General features: G+C 31.1%; 1 protein-coding gene across 5 annotated transcripts in view; it reads left to right on the top strand.

The window, feature by feature from the left end:
• Nucleotides 1-26,247, top strand: part of LOC130670905 (tetraspanin-17) — an 83,548-nt gene that overhangs the window by 48,650 nt on the left and 8,651 nt on the right. For all 5 annotated transcript variants that reach the window (XM_057474525.1, XM_057474527.1, XM_057474523.1 and 2 more), the window contains exons 2-5: nt 21,284-21,404; nt 24,767-24,840; nt 24,912-24,986; nt 25,405-25,503. In XM_057474525.1, coding sequence (XP_057330508.1) covers nt 21,284-21,404; nt 24,767-24,840; nt 24,912-24,986; nt 25,405-25,503 — 369 coding nt within the window. The remainder of the gene's footprint in view (nt 1-21,283; nt 21,405-24,766; nt 24,841-24,911; nt 24,987-25,404; nt 25,504-26,247) is intronic.

Here is a 26,247-nt window from a genome sequence, read left to right as displayed (position 1 = left end):
AAGAAAAAAAAAAACAACCGGAAAGTGAAAAGAAAAAAAAACGAAACAATGAGATAAAAATACAAGCCGATTTCTCGGGGATGAAAAATAAAATGAAACAAACGAAATAAAAATATTTCTTTATTTAACTGCTTCAGCAGTGAGTTTATTTCCATAACTTATAATATGTGCTGTGAAATACGAATAGCGTATATTTATATTTATATTTATATATCGTCGAGTTGCTAATGACAACAGATTTAGAGAAAATTATTCATTTTATTTGAATATTTACTGATTGTTAATTTTATTTTTAATTTTATAGAGAATAGAAAAAAGGATTATTAACTCGAGCGCTTAAATAACTTTTTTTTTTGATATATTATACAGTATAAACGGGAAAAGGAGGGTCGTGGTCGCTTACCGTCAAGCCGGATGCGTAAGGGTGAATAATTACACGCGAACAAGTTTTAAAAGTATGCAGAGACTTACGCAAAATTACTATTCTCTATACATCTATCTATCTATATATATGTATAGATATATAAATGTGTAGGTGCATATTATAATATATGGATGTAGAAAAATGCGAGGGTTTTTTTTCGTAGCGTAAAGTGAATTAACTACACAAAGAACGGAATAAAGTGTAGAATAAATGATGAGGAATAAAAAAAATTGAGCGTCAATTTATATTATTCAAAGCTCTTCTTTTTTAAACAGACTCAGTTTATTATACTCACAAAGAACTTTTTAATAAACATTTAAATACGAATTTTAATAATTTTATTTTCTTAGTTGGGATACGTTAAGATTATGAAGGAATATTGAAGGAACTGAAGATTTGAATTTTGTCATAAGATAATAGCGAGTCGCGTTTTCATGAAGATTTTCTGTAGAACTTCTTCGGAAACTCAGAAGAGTCCACTAATTTCTTGGCATGGACACTGTCCATATATTTCTGTGGAAAGTGGTCTGGAAATTTTCTCCTATGGGAGATAACTCTAGACAACGTAAACATTTTTTGTTCCTTACGATGTCGGTTAGTCGGAGAAACCCAAAAAAGTCCCGGAAAAAAATTTATTTTTGACCTACGGCCCAGGGTCAAGTCCGGGAGGACACCGGTTATGTATTTATATAAAGAGTGGCCCGTAACTTTTTTCCTGTTGGGAACAACTCAACACAATAAAAACGTTTTTTGTTCATTATGATGCCCTCTAGTAGAAGAGACCCAAAAAAGTCCTAAGAAAAATAAATTTTTTGAATTCAGACCCATATGAAGATAAATGAGGATAAATGAGGATGAATGAGGATGACTATTTATGAAAAGCGGCCTGTAACTTTGCTTCTATTGGGAATAACTCATCTCAATATAAACGTTTTTTGTTTATTATGATGTCCTCTAGTAGAAGAGACCCAAAAAAGTCCTGAGAAAAATAAATTTTTTGAATTCAGACCCATATGAAGATAAATGAGGATAAATGAGGACGAATGAGGATGACTATTTATGAAGAGCGGCCTGTAACTTTGCTTCTATTGGAAATAACTCATCACAATATGAACGTTTTTTGTTCATTATGATGTCCTCGAGTAGAAGAAACCCAAAAAAGTCCTGAGAAAAATAAATTTTTCGAATTCAGACCCATATGAAGATAAATGAGGATACATGAGGATGAATGAGGATGACTATCTATGAAGAGCGGCCTGTAACTTTGCTCCTGTTGGGAATAACTCATCACAATATAAACGTTTTTTGTTCATTATGATGTCCTCTAGTAGAAGAAACCCAAAAAGTCCTCGAAAGAATTTATTATTTGAGTAATCGACGTCGGACAGATGCGGGCAGATGGAGGCAGATGACGAGGCCTATGTATTTTTTGGGAAAATAGACCATAACTTTTTCCCTGTTGGGAATATCTCCGCACAATATTAACGTTTTTTGTTACTCATGATGTCCTCTATTAAAAAATAACTCGAAAAAGTTTAAAGAAAATTTTTTTTCTGATCTATGACCACGCGCCAGATGGCCGAACATGAAAAAGGATTGGGGACGTCCTTCTGTGTTTCTCAATTTGTCACTAGAAATTTTTTCTACAGAACAGGACAAAATAGAGTAGCAAATTTTTTCAGTAAACCCAAATCGTCTTTACTACTCCTTGAGAAAATAAATAAACATCTCGCTGTTATTCAAATTTCGTCTTTTTCGTAAATGTGAGCCACCTGCGTCCCAATGTGCCCCCTGTCCCATCAAAAAGTAACATTTTTTCAAATAATTATTTTAAAAGCTCTCTCTTACACTAGTATTCTCTTTTATCGAAATAATTCCGCAAACGTACTGAGAAAAATTATTTTAGTTAATTATTTTAATTATTCGTATAACAGACAGCTGGCAGTTCGAATCAAATTCCAGCTTTTTTTTTAATCCACCAAAAAAATACGGCAATCAATACTCAGACATCCAATTAATTAATAATCGTGATTAAAGTAAATAAAAAATGATTTAAAAAATAATGAAGTGAATGTAATAGTGGCATCGTATATTTATAAATGAAATTCAGGCAGATACAATTAAATAATAATTAGTGAATGTCGAGGAAGGAAAATATTAACAGACAAAGACTGAATCCCGGAGAGGAAGAGAAGGGCAATTAAAATAGATCAATATATAGTCAGCGTAATAACGATTTGTTCGGGCTCGGATGGTCCACCGGTGCATGAAGAAACGTAATCTAGGTCGGACTCACAGACACAAAGCGTTCAAACGGAAATTACATATCTCTAGTACTATAAATATTATTATTTTTAAAATTATATGTAAATAAATGTGCGCTTTGAGCAAACCCTCAATAAATACACTATCGTAATTATAAATTAATTCCGGGCAATTTAATTCGTTAGTTTATCTAAAATATATATATGCTTCCGAAATATATATCAAGTTAACATTAATATACTTAATCGATCTGGGGTATATTTGTTCGGGCACGTTAGTGAGCTTCCCTAGCAACTGTTTATAAATTTTCATTTCACTTGTCACAGATGTAATTAAATATGGAATAAATTTACATTCGTCTTTACCTAATAATTTTATTTTATTTGTTTTACTTTTCTTTTTCTTAATAAATTTTAAATTATTCCCAATTTAAATTTTTTATTTCACTCATTTATTGATATAAAATAAATTATGTCCTTCGCGATTTGAATTATTGAATATTACGAATAAAATTGAATCTCATTTTAATTTTTTATTCTTTATTATTCTCAAAGTAAACTGATTTAAATTTTTAAAAAACTCAAATTTTGGTTTACTTTTTCCCAAAAGCTGAGTCTCTAAATTTGAAAAAAAATTAGGGAAAATTACGTCGCCTCCCTGCGACAGAACTCATAAAAAATATTTAATTTCGATTCGCGGATTAAAGTCTAATAAATGTTAACAATAATTATTGTTATGTATTATAATTATAAATTAAATTGACAAAGTTGACGAAGTAAATTAATTAAGATTGTTGAAAACTCGTTTATACTTGTACCAGTGCTCATATAAGTTATCACGTCAATAATAATAATTATAGGTGAAAGAGAGTGAGTGTGAGCGAGTCAAAAGCATTTCGTAGTCGTAATATTAAACTGTCCTGTATAATTACAACTACGGATAATTGGTTTTGCTAATCAAGAAACTTACGCCATCATCAAATTTCCTCTCACACTTACCCCTCCCCCTTTTCTTTCTTGCACTCACGTTGCATTCAACCCTACATCTTATTTAACACTTTCGAGTACTCGTATCCATGCCAACAAACTCTATTGCAAACTAATATTTTTTTTTTTTTACACGGAAAGAAAATTATGGGAAGTTTTGCTATGCACTATGGGAATGGTTTCCATAATGGTATGGGAATAGTACCTATACTACTATAGGGATGGTTCCCATATATTATGGGAACCATCCCCATAATAGTATGGGAATAGTTCCCATATCATTATGGGAACCATTCCCATATCATTATGGGAACCATTTCTATATCATTATGGGAACCATTCCCATAATGGTATGGGAATAGTACCTATACTACTGTAGGGATGGTTCCCATATATTATGGAAACCATCCCCATAATAGTATGAGAATAGTTCCCATATCATTATGGGAACCATTCCCATATCATTATGGGAACCATTTCTATATCATTATGGGAACCATTCCCATAATGGTATGGGAATAGTACCTATACTACTGTAGGGATGGTTCCCATATATTATGGAAACCATCCCCATAATAGTATGAGAATAGTTCCCATATCATTATGGGAACCATTCCCATATCATTATGGGAACCATTTCTATATCATTATGGGAACCATTCCCATAATGGTATGGGAATAGTACCTATACTACTGTAGGGATGGTTCCCATATATTATGGAAACCATCCCCATAATAGTATGAGAATAGTTCCCATATCATTATGGGAACCATTCCCATATCATTATGGGAACCATTTCTATATCATTATGGGAACCATTCCCATAATGGTATGGGAATCATTCCCATACTATTATGGGAATGGTTCCCATATTGGTATAGGAACTATTCCTATAATATTATGGGAACTATTCCCATAATGTTATGGGAACCATCCCTATAATATCATAAAATTTTTTTTTGCGCAATAGTGTAGAAATTTCCCAAAATTTGAATTTTCTTGAATGTTTTGTGCTGACAAAAAATTCTTGTTAAAAATTTTAATGTTTTTTTGCCAAATACGATTTTTTTTTTCAATGTTTGAATTTTTGTTTTTATGTTTAATAATATTTCTGTGTATTGTAGAAGTGATTACCAAACTTCTTTAAATTAATTTTTTCATGATAATATGGAAACCATTCCCATAATATTATAGAAATGGTTCCTATAATAGTATGGGAACTATTCCCATAATATTATGGGAATCATTCCTATAGTGTTATGGGTATCATTCCCATAATTATAGGAACTATTCCTATAATTATGGGAAACATTCCTATAATTATAGAATCCGCTCCCATAATTTATGGTCGTAATTCCTATGGTATAGGAAAAAATTTCACAAAATTATGGGAACCGCTGTCATAATTTTCTTTCCGTGTACTTTAATTATTCCTGAGTTAATTACATGCACGCAAAACATCTTTAGTCTTTCATATTTTTTATTGCTGCTAAACGTCATCTACAGAAAAAAAAAAAACTTAAGCTTTTACTAAAAGCCTAATCAATTGTGACAGAGCACTAGACCGTAATTAACGTCGTTGTTCGAGTCACACACAACACAAGAGACAACAGACAATTTTCCGAGGGTTTAAACGAAACAAAGAGGAAAGAAAACGAGAGCAAGAGAGTGGAAAAAAGTAAAAAGGATAACAATCAATTGACTTTAGTTGAAGCCACTTTTCACACCATCTTCCCACATTGTATTTCACGGCAACACTGATCAATTGCTTATACGCAGTCAATGTCTCTTTATTTACTAGTCTTTTGTCAATTTAAAATAGGCGATGCTTAGCTCTGCAGTCGGCAGTTTACAGTCTAGGGTCTGCAGTCTGCACCGGTAAATTCAGCCCTGGTCAAGTGAAATATTTCCACCGTATCCGTACGGCAAACAGAAGCTCGAGCAGCCACTGGCTACGGTTTTGTGGTCACACACGACTAGACTAAAATGTAAATAGTGTACGGACTTTATGTTACTTGGGCTGCTGCGTTCGGCCCTGGGGAAATTAACGGCCGCTGAACGCTGATGCCAATTTGTCCGGTGGCTTACGTGATGAGCCAGGCTTCAGAAAAAGAGAGGAAAAGAGAGAAATTTAATGCGGCTCACTTCATCTAATTACGCCCTGTGACACATTTTAAATCGACGTCTTGTGAAATTTATGATTTATTGCTCTCCGTGTCGTTGAGTTTATTTTTTAACTCATAAATTTTATTGACAAGCTCTAATGAGATGTGAGTGTGGTTTCATGTGATAAAATCCAGGGAAACTTTTTCTTTACTGATTTATGGACTGAATATTTTTTATTTTTTTACATCAATAAAATCGAGTGGCATTTCTTGTAATACATTTATTACACTAATGTAATTAAATAAGTATTTTATTTGATGTTACATAAAATTCATCCGACCCTAGTCTCAATTCTCCAGCGAAATGGGGTGGCCTCAAAAAAATTTTTTCCGATCCGGTATTTGGAATAAAAAAAATTTAACAATCATCGCAACCAATCGGATCGTATAAATCCTCTTCCGAATTTTGTTTACCGCTAAAGTGGAAACACAAAAGAAGGCTTTAAAAATAGTCGAGGTGACAGACGTTAGAGAATTATTTATGAGTTGTATGCCAATAGGAGTAAAGTATCAAGCACAGTAGTAAGCATCAGCCGAGAGCAGACTGTTCAATAAGCGACAAACAAGTAGAGATACTGTACCATACCATAGCGTCGGTGAACAAACGCCGGAGTTAGTATCAGCGTAAATAAAGTATCTCACCCCGAGGATGTTAAGAGTCTTCTTGGTGGTTATTTTCTTGCAGACTTTACGAGTGCCAGGAAGGAGCCAGAGGGAACGAGGGTGAACGAGGAAGTTAAGATTCGCAAGGGGATGAAAAGTGTATCGACATGCATGTATGGCTCTAAGAGTCTCCTCATACACATATTTCTCAAACGCGTGCATTTCCGTCTAGTCCCGAGACTTGCAACCGAGACCTTAGACCCGACACCAATAGATACATAAACTCTGCTGGAGGTTAGACGTATGTGGTGGCCGTGGGGGTGGGTGGGGTGGGAGAGGATGCTATAGATATCGAGCTTGGGAAAGTGAGATTTATAGGGGAAGAAAACTCCGTGAAATTTTAAGAAATTCCATCCACGAATGGCGATCGTCTATCGGAGAAACACCCTCAGTCAGTACTCGGGTTCAGTCTCTGTCTCTGTTCTCATCTCTGTCGGCGAGAAGAAAGAAAATGTTGATAAAAATAAAATATAAAAAGTTGTTAGGAGAGAGGGGGAAAGAGAAAGATAAAGATAAAGAGAGAAAGCTTTCATGTTCCACTTTATTCCATTCATTTTTATTCTTTTTCACTCTGCCAGTAGTTCTTACCCTCTTCCTCTACTACACTTATATACTTTTATACTCGTTTTCTTTATTCCGAGTCCAATCGCAACGCGGTTTTTTAAAAGTATATATAGACGTCTCCGAATGCGAGCTCTCGCGACTTAACTCGTCGAGTTTGTTCGTTTTACATTTTTTTTTTACTTTTACTACTCTCTTATTGGCTCTATATATTCTCACGACAATCGATTTTCTTTCTATACAAGACCTCATACTGCCTTCAGACTTTGTGACTTGGATATCTTGGATTTGTATTGACCCGTTACTTTTTTTTTAATTTATCATTTTTAAAAATACACAGAAAAAAAGGATTTCTTAGTGCAAGAAATTTTTATTTGTCCCAAAAAAATTTTTACTTGCCTCAAGAAATTTTTTGAATTATAAATTGAAAACTTAAAATTTCTTGGAGCAAGAATAAATTTATTTGGGGAAGAAAAAATTTTTTGAACCGAGAAATTTTTTCTTGTCTCAAGAAAATTTTCGTTTTCAATTTATAATACAAAAAATTTCTTGCGCCAAGAAATTATTTTTGTCTGTGTAATAATCAAGTCTTAGCTGGAATTTTAAATAAAAATCCATTAACAGCAATTATGAAAATTAATTATTCAAAAAAAAGTTTGACTCATTAGCGAGTAGAAAAAAGCGGATTTAATTGTCAATACTTGTTAATTATCGAGCTTAAATTTTTTGTTATCATTATTCCCATCCCCTATTGCCTAGACAATCCCAGTTAATCAGCACTAGGCATTCGAGCGCAAAGTGCAATTTGAAACAAAAAAGGGACAAAATAAAGGTTCCCAGCAATCGATAAGTTACTAAAAAGAAGCAAATGGTCTCAAGTGCATTTCCTTTATTGCCCGCACCCTGTTGCCTGAATCGCTCGCCAGTGGAACGACCCTCGCTCCAGCCAGACCTCCTCCCCTTTTTTAAGCTCACTCCCGACCGACTCTAAATGTACCTACTTATAACGCTACTTTAGATACTGCTATTGCCACTTCAATTTAAACCCACACCAGCTAATGCTAAAAAAAGTATTTCCTCTCCCTTTCCCTCTCCCTTTTCTTTTCCTACTTCAACTCTTTCTCTACTTTCCTTTTCATTACTACCCCATATCAGGTACTATTTGAATTAGTAACCCTTCCGAGTTACCAAAAGTTAGTACGTAAACTTGGTAACTTGCCAACCTAAGTCGATTTAGGGATACCCATTCAACTATAAAGCACAGGAATCAATACAGAAACTATTTCTAGACCCCGAGGTCTTTGGGATTCGATGAAATTTTTTTTTTATTTCCTTTTCAATAGACATCATATAGAGGGAAGAGTGGGGCAATATGAGACACCACTTTTCATCAAAAAAAATTTTTTTTGTAAATGTTCATATGCTGTCTAGAAAAAATACGGAGTGAGTTGGTCACCTCAATAAGTGAGAACATTTCGAAATTTTGACTGTCGGTTTATTACAAATTTGCAAAAAGCTGCCCCCATGAAAAAAATTTATAAAAAAAAGATATTTTAAAATATAAAAAAAAATATATTTTTCATATAAAAAAAATATATTAAAAATACATAAAAAATATATAAATATATATAAAATATATTTTAAATAGCTAACTTTTGGCCAATTTTCGTATATATTTTATATATTTTAAATATATTAAAAATATATAAAAAATACATGTATAAAAATATATTTTTCTCATATTTAAAAATATAAAAAAAATATATTAGTAATATATTTTAAATCTATAAAAAATTATATAAAAGATATGTTTTTAATATATTTAAAATATATAAAATATATACGAAAATCGGCCAAAAGTTAGCTATTTAAAATATATTTTTTATACATATTATATATTTATATATTTTTTATGTATTTTTAATATATTTTTTTTATATGAAAAATATTTTTTTTTTATATTTAACATATATTTTTTTTATAAATTTTTTTCATGGGAGTGACTTGAGGATGTACTGAACTTGAAAAAAAATGTTACATTAGGGGAGATCGGGCCCAACAAACTTTTCGGGGCACGACGGATTTGAAAATCTCCCAAAAATTTATCGAATCTCCAAAAAATTCTTATAATCCGCATCTTCTCAAAATTTTTCCTGAAAATGCTGAAATGGCCGCACTATTTGGGTGACCAATTTACCCCAGACCTTTTCTACAGATTATACACAAACATTTGCAAAAAAAAAACAATTTTTTTATTAAAAAATGGTGTCTTATTTTGCTCCACTCTTCATATATTTATTTACGGTGATTGAGTTAAATTTGTCACTATTAAGTTCAAGATTTTGTGGATTTCCGTTACACGCAAAGTTACAACGACTAAGACCTCTGTAAAGAGAATGAAGAACAAGAGAATGGTAAAGGAAAGGGAAAGAGAAAGAGGAGGATAAAAGTTAGCGAGTTATCTGTCTTGCGGTTATCCTAGAGATTTGTCTTTGGTAGCCGCAAATATTGGCATCCGGAACACGGTACTCTACCTCAACTGGTGATTTGTTCGTTGGTATATATGCATCTTGGACTTGACAAGGCCACGTCGGTTACCGTGTATACACGATTGAGGATGGCGTTTAAGGGCAGGGCGAAAAGGGAGAAAGACAAACTGTAAATTCGTTTGCGGAATTTTGTGTACTAGTGTCGGCCGAAGACACAAAGAATGGGGTCGAGCTAGAATTTTTTTAAGATCAACTGGGAAATACGTCATCCGTTTGCTTTTGCTGTGGGTTTGCATACACAGAAAAAAATGATTTCTTGGCGCAAAAAATTTTTTCTTGTTCTAAGAAAATTTTTACTTGACCCAAGAAATTTTTTGTATCATAAAGTGAAAACAAAACTTTTCTTGGGGTAAGAAAAAATTTTCTCGGAACGAGAAAAAAATTTTTTAGGCGAGAAAAAAATTCTTGAGTCAAGAAAAATTTTTGTCTTCAATTCATCATACAAAATATTTCTTGCGCCAGGAAATTATTTTTTTCTGTGTATACAATTTTATGAAAAATAAAAAAAAAGGTAAAAAGAACTTGGATGAGTTGAATGAGTAAAGCCAATATTTTTACACAGAACTTTTTATTTTATTTTGCTGAAGTTTATTTTAAGTTTTTTATTTTATCGAATGGACGAATCGAATCTCTGACTTACGTGCTGTAGCTTAACGCTAGTAACGCTAGTTCACGTAGCTAATTCAGTTCGTGGGGATTTTGGCAAATGGATTAGCTTTGGCGAATCCACTTTTTTATTTTATTTTTATTTATTTGTTTTTTTTTTCACTAACGGTAGAGTGGGTATTTAATTAAAATGAATGCTCGTGTTTTACTTAACTGCGAGCTAAATATTGTAAATTAAATTAATAAATGTTTGGGTAATTAAATAGCTTTTAATTATTTGCATTTACTGTTAGTGCTCTGGCAAAATTTTAGAGTGGAAGTTAATTTTTTATGGGAACGTGGGAGGGAAATATATATAATTCATTTTATGGAGAAAAATAGTCTATCGATTATTTATTAACGTCCGGATTTATTTTATTTTTTCGATTTATTTTTATTGAAACTGATGTTATTGCTTCGCAGTCGTTAATAAATAATGACTTTTTAATGGAATGACGCTATATACTACACTATTTTTATAAATCGATCTGTTATTACTTTACGCTCTTTTTGTTATCGATTGCATGATAAAAATTTTAATCATCATAAACATTTTTTTTTTTAATGTCAAACTTTAATTTAAATTCCTATAACTCAAAAACTATGGGGTTTACAAAAAAATCTAAAGAATCCTTTTTTGTAGGAAATTTTATCCTCTACAAATTTGTTCCTATCCATTTTTATCGTATCTTTAATAAATACTTCGTAAATTTGATTTTTGATGAAAGTAAAACCTTAATTTCATTACGTGACCTTCGTTTTTAAAATAAAAATTACGGCTTATCTATTGAAAATACGTCAAAAGTGTACTGATACATTTTCATAGGAAATTAAATTTCTTACAAAAAAGTTCCTCGTACTTTTATTCATAAATCCAATAGTTTCGGCGCAATGTTGATTCAAAGTCAAGTATAAAATAATTTCTTTTTTTTTTGTCTAAAATTTCACTTGAATTATTATTATTATTAAAATAAAAAAAATTGTGTACTCAATCAACGTTAAAGTACGATAATAGTCTGGAGTATTTTATCAGCGTGAGAAGTAAAATAGTAATGGCTGCAGAAAGTAAAAAAAAATTTTTAAAACTACTGCTACTGCAACTGCTGGTACTATTACCCACTATAGAGTAAAATGAAAAATTACAAAAATGCTATGAGTTGATCTCTGGTACTTCTAGATAAGAGAGTAAAAATGGAATAGTCAAGAGTTTTATTTTATTTCATTTTTTTTCCTCTCGAGTTTAGCCGTACAAAGTATTCGTTGATTACAATGTCCACGAACCCGTAGTATCGCAAGCTCTTCAGGGATTTCGAGAGTTTTCTATCTGAAATTCCGAAGCCCGTCGTAACATCACGGGCTTCAGTTAGCGCAACATCCTGCAACTGCTCTCCATTTACCCCATCGCAGCCTCTGTACATCTATACATTTATTCCCATACAAAATATTAAATATTTGCTGATACTTTTCATCTCATAAAGAATGCAGCAGTAGCTTTATTGCTCTTGATAAATTTCAGATTACACTCGGATTAAATAAAACAGTAGCTTATTATAATGCAAACAGCCTGGATGTGAGTGCACGCAATTGATTTTTAGCTCTTGGATCATTCAGTCAAGGATGCTTTATTTTTTTTATTTTTTACGAGTGATTATTATCCTCTGTTTGATCACTCAGTCCTACTACTTTTTTACTCGAATTGCTTCCGTCAATACTCGGGAGATTGAAATACTTTTAATTTATTTTTTTATCGATAATTTTTTTTTCATTTGAAATATTTATTTTTTAAAAAAAATAAAACAGTTACCAATTCTACCATTATAATTTTTTTTAAAACTAATCATCTTTAATGCAAACTCTTAATTATTAATAACCGAGTGCTTCGCTCTCGCGAAAAATCTTTCACTTTAAATCTCATTCATAATTTATATTCTCATTGTCCGTTGAACTGTTCTTTTATAAATATCGTGAAATCTTCCAAAGAAAACTAATTGACTTGATTTTTTTTGCATCAGCTTTAGATTCCTGTACAAAAGAATCTTTTAAGACATCGCTATTGTAATCCTCGTTTAATTATAATAAATATATTGAGCTCAAAACCGAGGGTTCATTGCCTGCAATCTAGCCGCCATTTCAAATTTTCACTTCACTTCTTATTTAACGAAGATGGCGGTCTTCAAAAAGGCGGCAAATTCAAAATGAAAATTTAACCCGACAACTGATATTTAATGTTAATTATTTTCATTGTAAATTATTTGAGGCGTGGACTGAATTATCATTTTTAACCGCAAGTGGACCTACCCCCGCCATTTTGTGCCTTAAAACATCATGGCGGCCACAAAAAACTCGTAGATTAGAGATCACTAGGTGATGGATGAGGGCAAGTGTGTATAATGGCATGTTTGAAATCTTGGTGATTATATTCCTAAGTGGAGGGAGGTAGCCCTTATGGGTTGGGGAAGAACTTGCCTCCCACCACCATTCCAGGCGGTGATCACTTCTGCCCCCCACCATGCCCAATTTTGTCAGAGTTGGCCGAGTTTAAATAGTGAATTTGACAAAACGAATTTTCCCAAAATTGATTCCGCTGATTTGGTAACCTTGTGGATATCAACAATTAGTATAAATAACTATACACTGTAAAAAGAGCGGTGTTAAAAATGGACTCATTTTAACTCCGCCCGGTGTTAAAATAAAATTACACCGGTGTTAAAAATACCGGTGTTAAATCGGGGTAACCGGTGTAAAAGCGGAGTAAAATCGGTGTAAAGGCGGGGTAACCGGTGTAAAAACGGAGTAACATCGGTGTAAAAGCGGGATAACCGGTGTAAAAGCCGGGTAAACTGCGTCCGCTTGGATTATTAACTTTAAAGATTATAAAACACAAAAAATGTCAGTTCTTTATAAAAATTAATAAAGAATATCATTTATTAACAAGTATAGTGATCGAGTAAGTAAAAATATTCACAAAGTAAAATATTTTAACACTGACAAAGGATATCTACACCGGCGGCGGCGTTATTTTAACACCGGTCTAGAATATTTACACCGGTAGCGGCGTTATTTTAACACCGGATAATTTTTTTTAACACCGGTACAGAATATTTACACCGGCAGCGGCATTATTTTAACACCGGACTAGAATATTTACACCGGTGGCGGCGATATTTTAACACCGGATAATTTTTTTTAACATCGGTACAGAATATTTACACCGGCGGCGGCGTTATTTTAACACCGGTCTAGAATATTTACACCGGTAGCGGCGTTATTTTAACACCGGTCTAGAATATTTACACCGGTGACGGCGTTATTTTTATACCGCTTTCAGGGGTAAATTTAACACCGATAATTTTAACACCTACACCGTTTGGACTTACCCCGGTGATTTTTTACAGTGTAAAAACTCTAAAAATTTTAAGACAGCGCTTTTAAGTTGGTATGGAAAAACTGAGTCGGCTGACAAAATTGAGTCCCATACAAAAGCATTGAGTGATGATCACTTCGACCAGAGATGGGAGGAGTGTTTGGGTCCGAATGAGGTCGGTCTTGTGGTGGTTGTCGGTGAGGCACCCACATGCAATGCATGCCTAATGAGTAAACTAATGTGGACTTATGTTCATATTTCGCTTTTATAATATATGGTAGTGCTGATTATAAAAATAGGGACCACACGCAACGCGAGTATGCCCAAAAGGGCGAGGTATCGGCTTCCGTTGAGGAGGTGGACTTAGGTCCCGTTACAATAATTAATTAATTATAATTTTTAAATTGTAAAAAAAAATAATTAAATATTTATTCGGGCGTATAATTTATCGTACCGTGACACCTTATTAGAAAAAGATATCTAAAAATAAAAAAACTTTTTTCTTCATACTCTCATTATTTAATTCCACTAAAAGCTTTCAGAGTCGTTGCATCTGAGTTCTTTTTACGTAAGCTTGCCCACCAATTTTTATCTTTACTTTTTACTCTAACTCTTACACACACCCGCACATTTTCATTTATATCTATCGCGTATTTATTTTTTCATTTTTATTTTCCATTTAAATTTTTTTTCGCCTCGATATCCCTTATCTGAAAAATCGGCCTCGATCCACCGTAAAAATAACTAAAAACTAAAAGGTTCATGGTATTTTTACTCACTAAAATGTAAATCTAATCCTCAAGGCGTCAATCAAATCCGTAATCCTCCTCACGTACCATAAATTTATTTATCAAAAATATTTTTTTATTATAATTTACTCTTGCCGAAATTTTTTTCTCTATCGAAATATTTTAGTCCCGACCACTGAAGCATTATTCACACCCGAACAAAATATATGAGAAATATCCGTATATATATCACCGTTTGATCGATACATAAAAAAACAGAATAGCCTCAAAGTGAATTTAAATGCGTGAATTGTATCCCGTTAAAATTTGCATTTATATTTTCACCTGCTACACATCTAGATAACAAAATAAATGTTCATATATATATATATATTAACATACATATATATGTATGTGTATAGAGATAAAGCTGAGGTAAAATATTTTTAAGGAATGAAAAATATGTAAAGTCGAGTTTGTAAGGCAGATGAAAAGGTTTGAGCTTTCCAATTCAACGTTAAATTATTTTATATATGCATTAAAGTTTGTTTAATATATTACACATACATACATATGTATATGATGTGTAAAAGTAAGTGCAGGGCTTTGTTTTCTCTAGTGCAAGCTCACTTATCTATCTTGCTGCACGTCAGAACCACCACATGAATTATTATTAATCGGTAACCCATGGCTGCTTGTCAGCCGTTTGCAAATTACCGCGCCTACGATCCTCTACTTATTATATATGTATATGTATATATAAATATATATCCATGTATACTACATTATAACCTTTCATGAATATTCATTACTGTTTACATGTACATAATTCTCGGCTGCCATGTAATTATCAGTCTGACATATCTATTTTTTTTTAAATTAAATTTACATTTGGGCATTGGGTTTTCATTTTTTATTCATTATTTGGGTTGTATATAAGTATATATTTGTCGAGATTGCTGGCATAATTTTTATTTTTATTTAGAAATTTAAACAAAAATAATTTTTGATATTTTTTTAGGGAAGTCTAAGGTTTTTGTGGCGCCATAAATGACCGCGAATTCTTGTAAGACTGTTTTTCAAATAGTTATAACTTTTTCAAAAATGAACTAATTCAGACATTATTTTTTTCAAAATTTTCATCTTTAAATGCAGTTTTCGGAAAAAAATACAAAAAAAATTAAGATATTAAAATCTATGAAATTTTTAACTTTTTTTTAAAAATCACATTTTTTTTAAAATCCATTTTTCCCGAAAACTAAGCGAGATATCAAAAAATTTTATTCTTAAAGAAGTCTTATTTTGTTGAGTTCTATACGAATTCGTGGTCATTTGGCGGCGCCACGAAAACCGTAGAATCCCCTTTTTTTATGATACTAAAGTTTTTTTTTTTTTAAAACGATAAATTATTTTGAAAATTAAAGTTTTTTTTTTTTTTTGGTAATTGATTTGTTGAAAAAACTCGAAAATTGTTAATTGTCTATTAACTTCAGGATTTTTGTTTGAAATTAAAATTTTTATTGAATTAAAAAAAAAGTTACTGTAGTAAAATATGAAAATTAAAATTTTTCATTAAAATAATATTTTTACAATGCAGCATTTTACTGATGAATGAATAAATTAAAATTGAAAGAATAAATTTATAAAACCCAACTCGCGGAGATGGTCGTTAATAAATCTAGATTTATCATAAATGATAATTAAAATAAATATTAAATTGACATTTTAAAAATAATTATTTAAAGAGAAGAGAATATGCAACGTGGCCTCAATATTATATTCAGTAAAATATTAATAGAGGCAATTTAAATAGAATTATATTAATATGGATCTTTTGATAATTGACGCGAAAAATATTTTTATTTTATTTGTTAAATCCATTGGTGGAAAAGCTGTCGGACGAAAGCATCCGCAGCTAAATATTCATAAGATTTTTCGCGGCTGCATAATTTCGAATAGAATTATCATTCGTAAACGACTCAATATTATAATAAGTGAAAAAAAAACTTGGAAACCCAACAAAAGTACCAAAAACAATGACAAGTTTGTATTAAAATAGAATTATTCCGAGTCCTGATGGTTTTACTCTTTTAAATTTAAATTATCTCAAATTGATTCAGCTTTAATTATGCAGATAGTAAATAAATATATACATATATACAATTTATCGTGAATAAAAAAGTAAATGAAATAAAACAAAATTGAATCGACAGAGCATAAAAGATTAAACGAATGATGTTTCCTCTCTGGCAACCAGGAATCGTCTACAACTTTAGTTTGTTTGAGTTTAATTGAGCTAAGAACTTTCCGCCTTGTATTTCGTCCATCTTTATTTCATTTGATACATTTATTTCACTTTTATTACCGAGTTTATAAACCTATTTTATCATTTTTTACTATCTCTCTATCAAATCAAGCAAAGGCGGGCAAAATTACCCCCTATTCAATTCCTAAACCTCTGGGGTAAGATGAAACACCATTTTTTACTTATCCCCGAGTCGAAATATTAGACTAAGTTGAACGTTCTTAACGTTTTGAACGTTCTTAACGTTTTAAACGTAAATTGAACGTTCTTATCGTTTTAAACGTAAATTGAACGTTTTGAACGTAATTTGAACGTTCTCAACGTTTTAAACGTAATTTGAACGTTTTTAACGTTTTGAACGTTCTTAACGTTTTAAACGTAATTTGAACGTTCTTAACGATTTGAACGTAAATTGAACGTCCTTAATGTTTTGCACGTAATTTGAACGTTCTTAACGTTTTACACTTAATTTGAACATTCTCAACGTTTTAAACGTAAATTGAACGTTCTTAACGTTTTAAACGTAAATTGAACGTTTTTAACGTTTTGAAAGTAATTTGAACGATTTTTTTGTATTTTGGTTCATAAAAAATTGGTAATTTCATGAGTTATGATTTTAGTTTAATGATAACATCAATTAATTTATTACAATATTTGTAATCACAATTTTCATCACCTTGATATCATAATATATGAACAGATATACATATATAGTGTTAAAGATAGAAGTATGAAACTGAAAAAAATTTTTTGGTATATGCTTATGTTTTCTTATTAGAAGTATAAATGAGTTTTAGTTTTATGATAAATATGTTTTCAATTTATGATACTCCAATCTACGTTCAAAACGTTAAAAACGTTCAATCTACTTCTAATATTTCGACTCGGGGATCGTTATCAATATTCGGGGTAAGCCGGTCATCGTCAAATGTTTCTACATTTTTTTAAATTCAAAATTTTGAATATTTGGCGGCTGAATTGGAAATTTAAATTTTTCGTAAAAATTTGAAGCCGCCATTGTCCTCTGGGTTACCAACTCACCTCATAACTTTGTTTCAAATAGTATTTCGTTTTACGCATAAATAAATTTGAAACATTCCGTAACAGGAAATTTGAATATTTGATATTTCCAAATAATTATAATTATGATTGATGATATTTCACGAAATAAATTTTGAAATTCCGTCATTACAGGGCTCATAATTTATGAAAGTTTTTTTAAAAAAAAGAAAAAGTTAATTTTTATCGGTTAGTTTTCTGTACGTCTGTAACTGGAGCTGCTGCTGACGTGGTCGGATGAATAATGTTAAAACTTGATGTTTCAATGTTGTATGATCATAACCCCGAGGCAAAGTAACTATTTTTATTTCAGTTATTACTTTTGAAAAGTAGGTTATCAATGTCTGGTTTAAATTAACCAGACATTGCCATGAATTTTTACTCCAAGCCCCCGTTTCCACAGACTCGAAAATCAATTAACTGGCGTGATCTTTTACAAGACTCTATTGAACGATAATAACGTGCACGCGGATAATAGTTGCCAACGAATTGCCGCAATAAGTCGTAACTTGTAAGAAAATCTGGTGTAATAAACTCGGCAACTTTAGCTATTACCTTTAATAACACCAATTTCAATGTAAGAAACTGAAGAATAGACAAGATTAATAGTCCACTTTCAACGACCATTTTAAACTGCCACCTAAAAAATCCATTTTTCTATAAACTTTCTTTTAAACTTTTTCATTATCTTTATTTTATTTTTTATTACATCACTTTCTAATTTTTTTTTAATTTAAAATTCACTTTTCCTCATTAGAATTTATTTTTCCGTCATTTCGTGCGTAGTTTCGTCTGTCCGCTACTACGATTTCATTTAAAATATTCAATTTATTAATTCCATTTTTTTTATACACTTCAGGGTAGCCTTCTAAAGGACTCTACAAAAAATAGCCAACAAATTCCTGACCAATTAATTATTATTACCAAAAATAATCAAACAAAAACGTTTTTTATCAGACGCGGATACTTTTATCTGCTAATATTTACAATTCCATTCAAAGTATTGACTAAATCAATTTAATTTTTTTTTACATACTTCAGAGTATCCTTTCAAAGGACCCCACAAAAAATAGCCAACAAATTCCTGACCAATTAATTATTATTATCAAAAATAATCAAACAAAAGCATTTTTCATCCGGCGCGCATACTTTTATCTGCTAATATTTACAATTCCATTCAAAGTATTGACTAAATCAATTCAATTTTTTTTTACATACTTCAGAGTATCCTTTCAAAGGACTCTACAAAAAATAGCCAACAAATTCCTGACCAATTAATAATTATTATCAAAAATAATCAAACAAAAACGTTTTTTATCAGGCGCGCATACTTTCATCTGCTAATAATTACAATTCCATTTAAAGTATTCAATAAATCGATTCAATCTTTTTTTACATACTTCAGGGGATCCTCAAAAAGGGCTCCAGGAAAATTCACTACCAAATTCCATTTCCATAAATTGTTATCAACAAAAGCATAATAGAAAAAAATAATATTATTTTTTTTAAGTTTCCCGGGTATTTTTATATTTTTCCGTCCTAGTAAATTAATAAAAATATAAATCATTATTATTATCGATACCCAATAGCCATAAAAAATAATAATAAAAAATAAAAGTATATATATCTATAGACATGAATGTATATATTAAAATAGTAAAGGTGATTCCGAAACAAAATGCCATGGGTATATAAATCAGTTGGCATGTCATGAGCAACTGCTCGTGTACAGTAGTACGTATAGAGTGGAGAGTAATTAATTTAAAATCAATTGACTTGATCGTTTTGTCACGATCGTGGCTGTGCAAAAATTATATTCAGTCTATTCGTTCGGTATATCGACAACTTTAAATGGAAAATGACGTACGCTCGAATTCACTTTACAAGCTCTATATACACATACATACATACATATATATATAAATTTTTTTATTTATCTAATAGTGCATTAACAATGTGAATAATTTAAATCTATAAATGTAAATAATGGGAGCAATGAGACGACGAGAGAAGGGTTGTTCCACGTCATCACGTAGTAGTTGTCGTAGTTGTTGAGTATACCCGAAGATAATCGAGTTACACTATCGACCACTCCTATGTAGACCTATACAGTAAGCCTATAGTCACTTTTAATTAATGCAATTTGCAATGCCGTTAGTTCGGTGCAACACGTGCAGATTATCTGCTAAATCTTTCTCAATCCTATACTATCTGCAAATTAGAATACAAAGTCCTAAAGCCCTCTCCTCTCTTCGACCTCTCGCTATCCCTATATCTACATCTATATCGATATATTTATATCTATAGATATGCAGATGTAATTTATAAATTTTGTATTTTCATCAGGATAAGTGGATTGTCGGCGTACTGATAACAACTGTTTATTACTTATATTACCATCCTCCCTGTTCGTTATACTGATTAAGGTTTATAGTTTAATTTAATTTAAATTTGAAATTAAAATTGAGACGCTGGGAATATTTATTATCACTTTTAATTGAGTGTTAAATTTCATTCAGACTTTTATCGATTATAGAAATTTTTTTTCATTTTTACGTCATTAGTTCAAATAATTTAGATATCGACTAAAATTGTTAAATTTTTAATAAAAAGTCTGAAAAAATTAAATAGAGTAGAAAAATTAATTAGGGGAGGGTGGGACAGAGCCCCCTGAAATTTTGATAAAAAAAAAATTTTTTTTTTTCGACTAATTACTATAAATCCGATGTTTGCGCATTTTTACCCCTGCGCATGACATTTGGGGCAAAATGGACAAGCCCAAAATTTTGAAAAAGTGATTTTTTCATATTTTTATCGTCAAATTAAAAAAAAATGATTATAATTGCACATTTGTAGCTCTACGCATAACACCTGGGGCAAAATGGACCAGCCGAAACTTCCGAAAAAATTATTTTTTCATATTTTTCGGCCGTTTCTCTATGTAAGAGGCAAATTTGGTCACTAAAAATTTATAAAAATAAATTTTTTTTTTTAGTTGATAAATTTTTGAAATAAAGTAAAACTATAGAATTGTTTTTTTTTTTATTAAATAACAATTAGTAATTAAGGTAATCGAGAGTGAACGATTTATTGCACCTTAAAAAATTTTTTTGAGTAATATAAAACCAAAAGTAGTTGTCAAGAGAAAGAAATACATTCTTAATGATGAAAACAATTTAAAAAAAAAAAAACGAAAAAAAAAATTTTTTATCATTTTTTGGAGGGGGGCCGCTCAGCCCCACAAAAAAAATTTTTTTTTTTCAGAATTTTGGCAAAATGTCCATAAATTTGTTCGAAATAGGACAAAAGTAAAGTGACCTTATGGTTGAAAGCCACAAAAAGTAATAATTGGCTTAGGGGGGCCGCTCTGCCCCACCCTCCCCTACTTTTAATTGAGTGTTAAATTTCATTCAGACTTTTATCGATCATAGAAATTTTTTTTAATTTTCCCGTCATTAGTTTAAATAATTTAGATACCAACTAAAATTTTTATACTTTCAATAAAAGTCTGAAAAAAATAAATTAATTAATATAGCTAATAAATAAATATAAACTTTCGTTGTTACAGTGGCTGGGTCTCGGTATAATGGCAGTGGGAGTTTGGGCATGGAAAGAAAAGGACACATTCAGCAATCTTTCCCGACTTACCAACATCGCACTCGACCCGGCATTTATCCTCATTCTAGTCGGTAAGTAGTTATAGTCCCTTTATATATATATATATATACAACACATATATATGTATTTTTCCCTTCTTTCTCAAGTATTTTTTGCCCCGATATATAATAATGGCCGCAACAACTTGGACATTTCGAAAAGTCGTACGGTTCGATCGATATCCTGCAGGATGTAGCACCACAGGGGACTGAAAGTAAAGACAAGAGTTTTCTGTACATACTTCCAGACTGTCTTTCAACACTTATACACTCAGCTACATAATACATTCTCAGCAGCCTCACCACAAATACTAAACTATCAGCAGATTCGCTATACACCTTTAGGGTAAAAGTGCGAGGAAATAAACGCCAACAGTTTCCACCCCCAGGCAGAAGTGAGAAACTTATCAAGTTCCGGAAGTACAGATTCTTGTTCTCAGCCACAGAATATTGCTCTTCGCGAACCGAACTTGATTTCTGTCCCTTAGGCTCTCATTAAATTAACGATTTATATTTTGTTCTTTTTTTTATCCTTCCGTGATTAAATTTTACAAAAAAAATATTCAATCACTTAAACGGAATAAAATCCCAAGTATTTTTTTATGCTTCCCATAAATTCTCGGGAATATGAAGAAAAAAAAATGAATTGTTTGCCTGTTTAAAAGTAGCGGCTCCGAGATTAAAAATAAAATGCTGGTGATTAATAATTAATTAAGTTAGTGAGCGATTAAAGTGTAAGAAAATTTTTTAGCTCAACTTATGCTTGTAGTAACGGTCCAGTATATTCCGAAAAGGCGAGTGAGATGTAATTTTCGAGGTGAAAGTTGTGAAAAACTGGGCGGTAATAAATTAACAGCCGTTTGCAACGTTAACGGATTACGTGCTCGGGTCCTGGACTTTACTGGGGGGACGGAGAAGACCTCGGACGATACTAGGGTCTGATAAAGATAGTTTTGTAGATAGAAAGACCGAAGTAGCTGAACAAAAATCAAGTTACGAATATCAAAAAGTAAAACGAGCTTAACGACTTTAAAGATTAACTAACGAGCTTTGGAATTGCGTCTTTCCTCACTATATACGTTAAGTATATACATTTATATATTGATGCATATTACAAATAAACCAAGAAAACTTTAAGAAAGAGGATTAACTATAATTGTTCTTCATAATCGGGTTAGCTTTAATCATCTTTCAATTTTTATATTATACTTAAAATCTATAGAAAATCCTTCGTCAGAGAAATTCCACAGAAAATCTGAAGAAAAATTCCATCTTCAGAGGAATTCCACAGAAATTTTATAGAGAATCCTTCGTCAGAGAAATTCCACAGAAAATCTATAGAAAATCCTTCGTCAAAGAAATTCCACGGAAAATCTGTAGAAAAATTCCATCTTCCGAGAAATTCCACAGAAAATCTATAAAAAAATTCCATCTTCAGAGAAATTCCACAGAAAATCTGTAGAAAAATTCCATCTTCAGAGGAATTCCACAGAAAATTTATAGAGAATCCTTCGTCAGAGAAATTTCACAGAAAATCTATAGAAAATCCTTCGTCAAAGAAATTCCACGGAAAATCTGTAGAAAAATTCCATCTTCAGAGAAATTCCACAGAAAATCTATAAAAAAATTCCATCTTCAGAGGAATTCCACAGAAAATTTATAGAAAATCCTTCATCAGAGAAATTCCACAGAAAATCTGTAGAAAAATTCCATCTTCAGAGGAATTCCACAGAAAATTAATAGAAAATCCTTCGTCAGAGAAATTCCACAGAAAATCTGTAGAAAAATTCCATCTTCAGAGGAATTCCACAGAAAATTTATAGAAAATCCTCCGTCAGAGAAATTCCACAGAAAATCTATTAAAAAATTCCATCTTCAGAGAAATTCTATAGGAAATCAGGACTTGCTGCCTTTTATCGCACATTTTTGAGTCCCGAAAATTGACATCCCGAACTTTACTTTTACGAAAATCCGTCTTCTAAGAAATTATATATAATTACTATAGAAAATCAAGACTCAATGCCTGTGTTCATAAAAAAAAACAAAAGCTATTAAGAATCCCTTTAAATAAAACAATTAATCAATTGACGAAATAACTGTTAGATAAATTGCATAGATTATTCAAGTTAATTAATTAATTATCTCAACTTCTAAAGCATTCTCAAAGTACTTAGATATTAATTCGTCCATGTAAATGCCTCTCGTCAACGAAACTTTGTAATCTCCCATCTAATCACGCAAGTTTTGATAGTTTGTGCATAAATAATGTTAATTATCCCGCATTACATTTTATCACTGACCCGAATTATTTATAATTAACTTCCTCGCAGATAATAAAAACAACAATCAATTTAAACTTTTATGATTATTTATATTTTCACCGCATCGCTATCGACACTTTGAGCAATTTAAGTCAAATACTAGACCGCGGTTTTCAATAGATTCGTCATACATTCACCCACACACTCTCGCGACAATGGTCTATGACGTGTTAGCTTTACTCGGGTTCTATACATCCAGCATCCAATGCACCCATTTGAGGGTAAATCTCATCTTTGGACTCTCCAACGTCAAACACATGGCTCTCTCATTTAATTTCCATTCACCAGACGTCTCATTGTTCTCGATAAATTTGATTTTATATTGATTCTCCTGTTAATACACTACATTTTATTCCTTAATCCCCTATACAAATAACATAAATTGAATTCATCAACTCAAATTTTTCCCGATACCTACACAGCTTCCAAAAGTCCAAAACAACCCGAGTCAAAAAACAAATTCGGATTTAAGTCTCAAAGTTCTCAATGAGGTTTTCGAGGATTAATTTAGAATTTTGGAATTGACAGTTAGAAAGTTATCCAATTTTACCACTTTGAGAACTAAACTGGAATAACAGAATCTGGATTAGAGCCTCAAAATACTCCAAACATACAGGAATAATTTTATCCGCATTTGAACCTCAAATTATTCGGCGTATTCTCTCTCCTCCCTTTTTCTATCTGAAATTTTTCAAAGTCGGAACGTAACTTTCATTCGTTGAGGATTTTGAGGTCTTACTTATAATTTGAAATCGATAAATTATTCGCATATAGATCTCATAATTTTAATTGAGAATTTTGAGTACCAGAGTTACTTTTTGGGCGGCAAATGAAACATCAAAAGAATTGAAGCTTTTGAGGATTAAATTAAAATTTGTTTTTGAAAAGAGATTAAATTTTTCAAAACTACTCATTAAAATTCCCCACAAAAATTTCAAATTTGTATTTCCCGCGCTTGAAAATATTTTTTTTTGTCCAATGATTTTTAAAAATTAGTAATAACTTCAAAAAAAAATTCCAATTTTTTCAACTCATTATTGATATCTATATATATATATTTTTTGTATATTACAGGTACAGTTACTTCTGTTATTGGATTTACGGGATGTGTCGGTGCACTCAGGGAAAATACTTGTCTTCTTGCAACAGTAAAATAATTTATAAATTTAAATTAAAAAAAAATGTATTTATAAATTAATACTCATTATTATTTTTATAGTACGCAATATTTTTGGGGACATTACTGCTGGTAGAAATGACAATCGGAGTGCTGGGATTTATCTTCAAAGACTGGGTAAATAATATTATACTAATTTAAGCACGCGCGGAATTTCCCGTGGATTAATTGCATTATTTAAATACGTATATATATATAGTATATATATTTTTTGTACTAATGTACTAAAAAAAATGTAGCGCATAATGCATGCTGATTAAAGGAGAAATTGGATGAAATAAAATATATAAAAGAGCACAATCAAGTTAAATTTAATGTTGACATATACGTAAGCATAAATTTCATCGGTGGAAAATTTTCGTATTCAGTCTGTGAATACGAGAGTACTCGACATACGGCGATAATAAAATTTAATATGAAAATAAAATTATTTTATTAGCATATAAATCAAAATATTTCTATTATAAATATTAAAAATAATTATGATAATAATAATTATTATTGTAGATTTTAAATTCAAAAATTTCATTTTTAGATAAAATCCCAAGCGACGGGAGGCTTTCAAGCATTCATAATTCACTATAGAGATGATCCTGATCAACAAAATCTTATTGATTGGATTCAAGAAGACTGGGTATGTAAATTCCACCATAATCTCTGATATACTCGTACGAGCTTTAGAAACTTATCAATTTCATTATAATTTTTCCCGCCATAATGAATTCAAAATAAATAAGAATTCAATTATCGATATCTCCGGAACTAATGGTCGTAAAAAAAAAAAAAAAACTTTCTTAAAGTTAAAAAAATAAACTATTTAAATCCACGTCGATTTTTCGAGTAGAAAGTTTTTTTTGCCACTAATTTTTGAAAATAAACTAGAGAGCATGATAATATAAATTTGATTCGCGTGTGACAATTCATATATATGACAAAAAAAAGTTTTTCATATTCTTATTGAAAATCTTATGGTTGAAGTTTCAATTTTCTTTTTCTGAATTTTCCTACGATAATTTCAAATGATTTTATAAAAAAAAACTCTAGTACAAAATAACGCGCGGGAAAAATGACCGATTATTTCAAATTCAAATTTTTTTGATTAATTTTTCACAAAAAAACAATTACTAGCATTGCAGAGTAGAGTTTCGAAGCCACAAAATAATCGATTGCTTATTCAAATACAAGATTTCGAAGTTCGAGTTCTACTTTTTAATTTCAAAATTCGAAAATTTTCCTGGTCCTCGAAATTAGTCCAAAAAACTAAAATCCCTCAAACGTGTAGTATAATATATGCACAGAAAAAAACGTTATCTTGAGTCAAGAAAATATTTTTGAAGACAAATTTTTTCGAGAACCAAGTCAAGATTTTCTTGAGCCA

The sequence above is a fragment of the Microplitis mediator genome, chromosome 7 (assembly GCF_029852145.1).
Source record: "Microplitis mediator isolate UGA2020A chromosome 7, iyMicMedi2.1, whole genome shotgun sequence".
NCBI lineage: Eukaryota > Metazoa > Arthropoda > Insecta > Hymenoptera > Braconidae > Microplitis > Microplitis mediator.
This window is presented reverse-complemented; position numbering and strand designations above follow the sequence as displayed.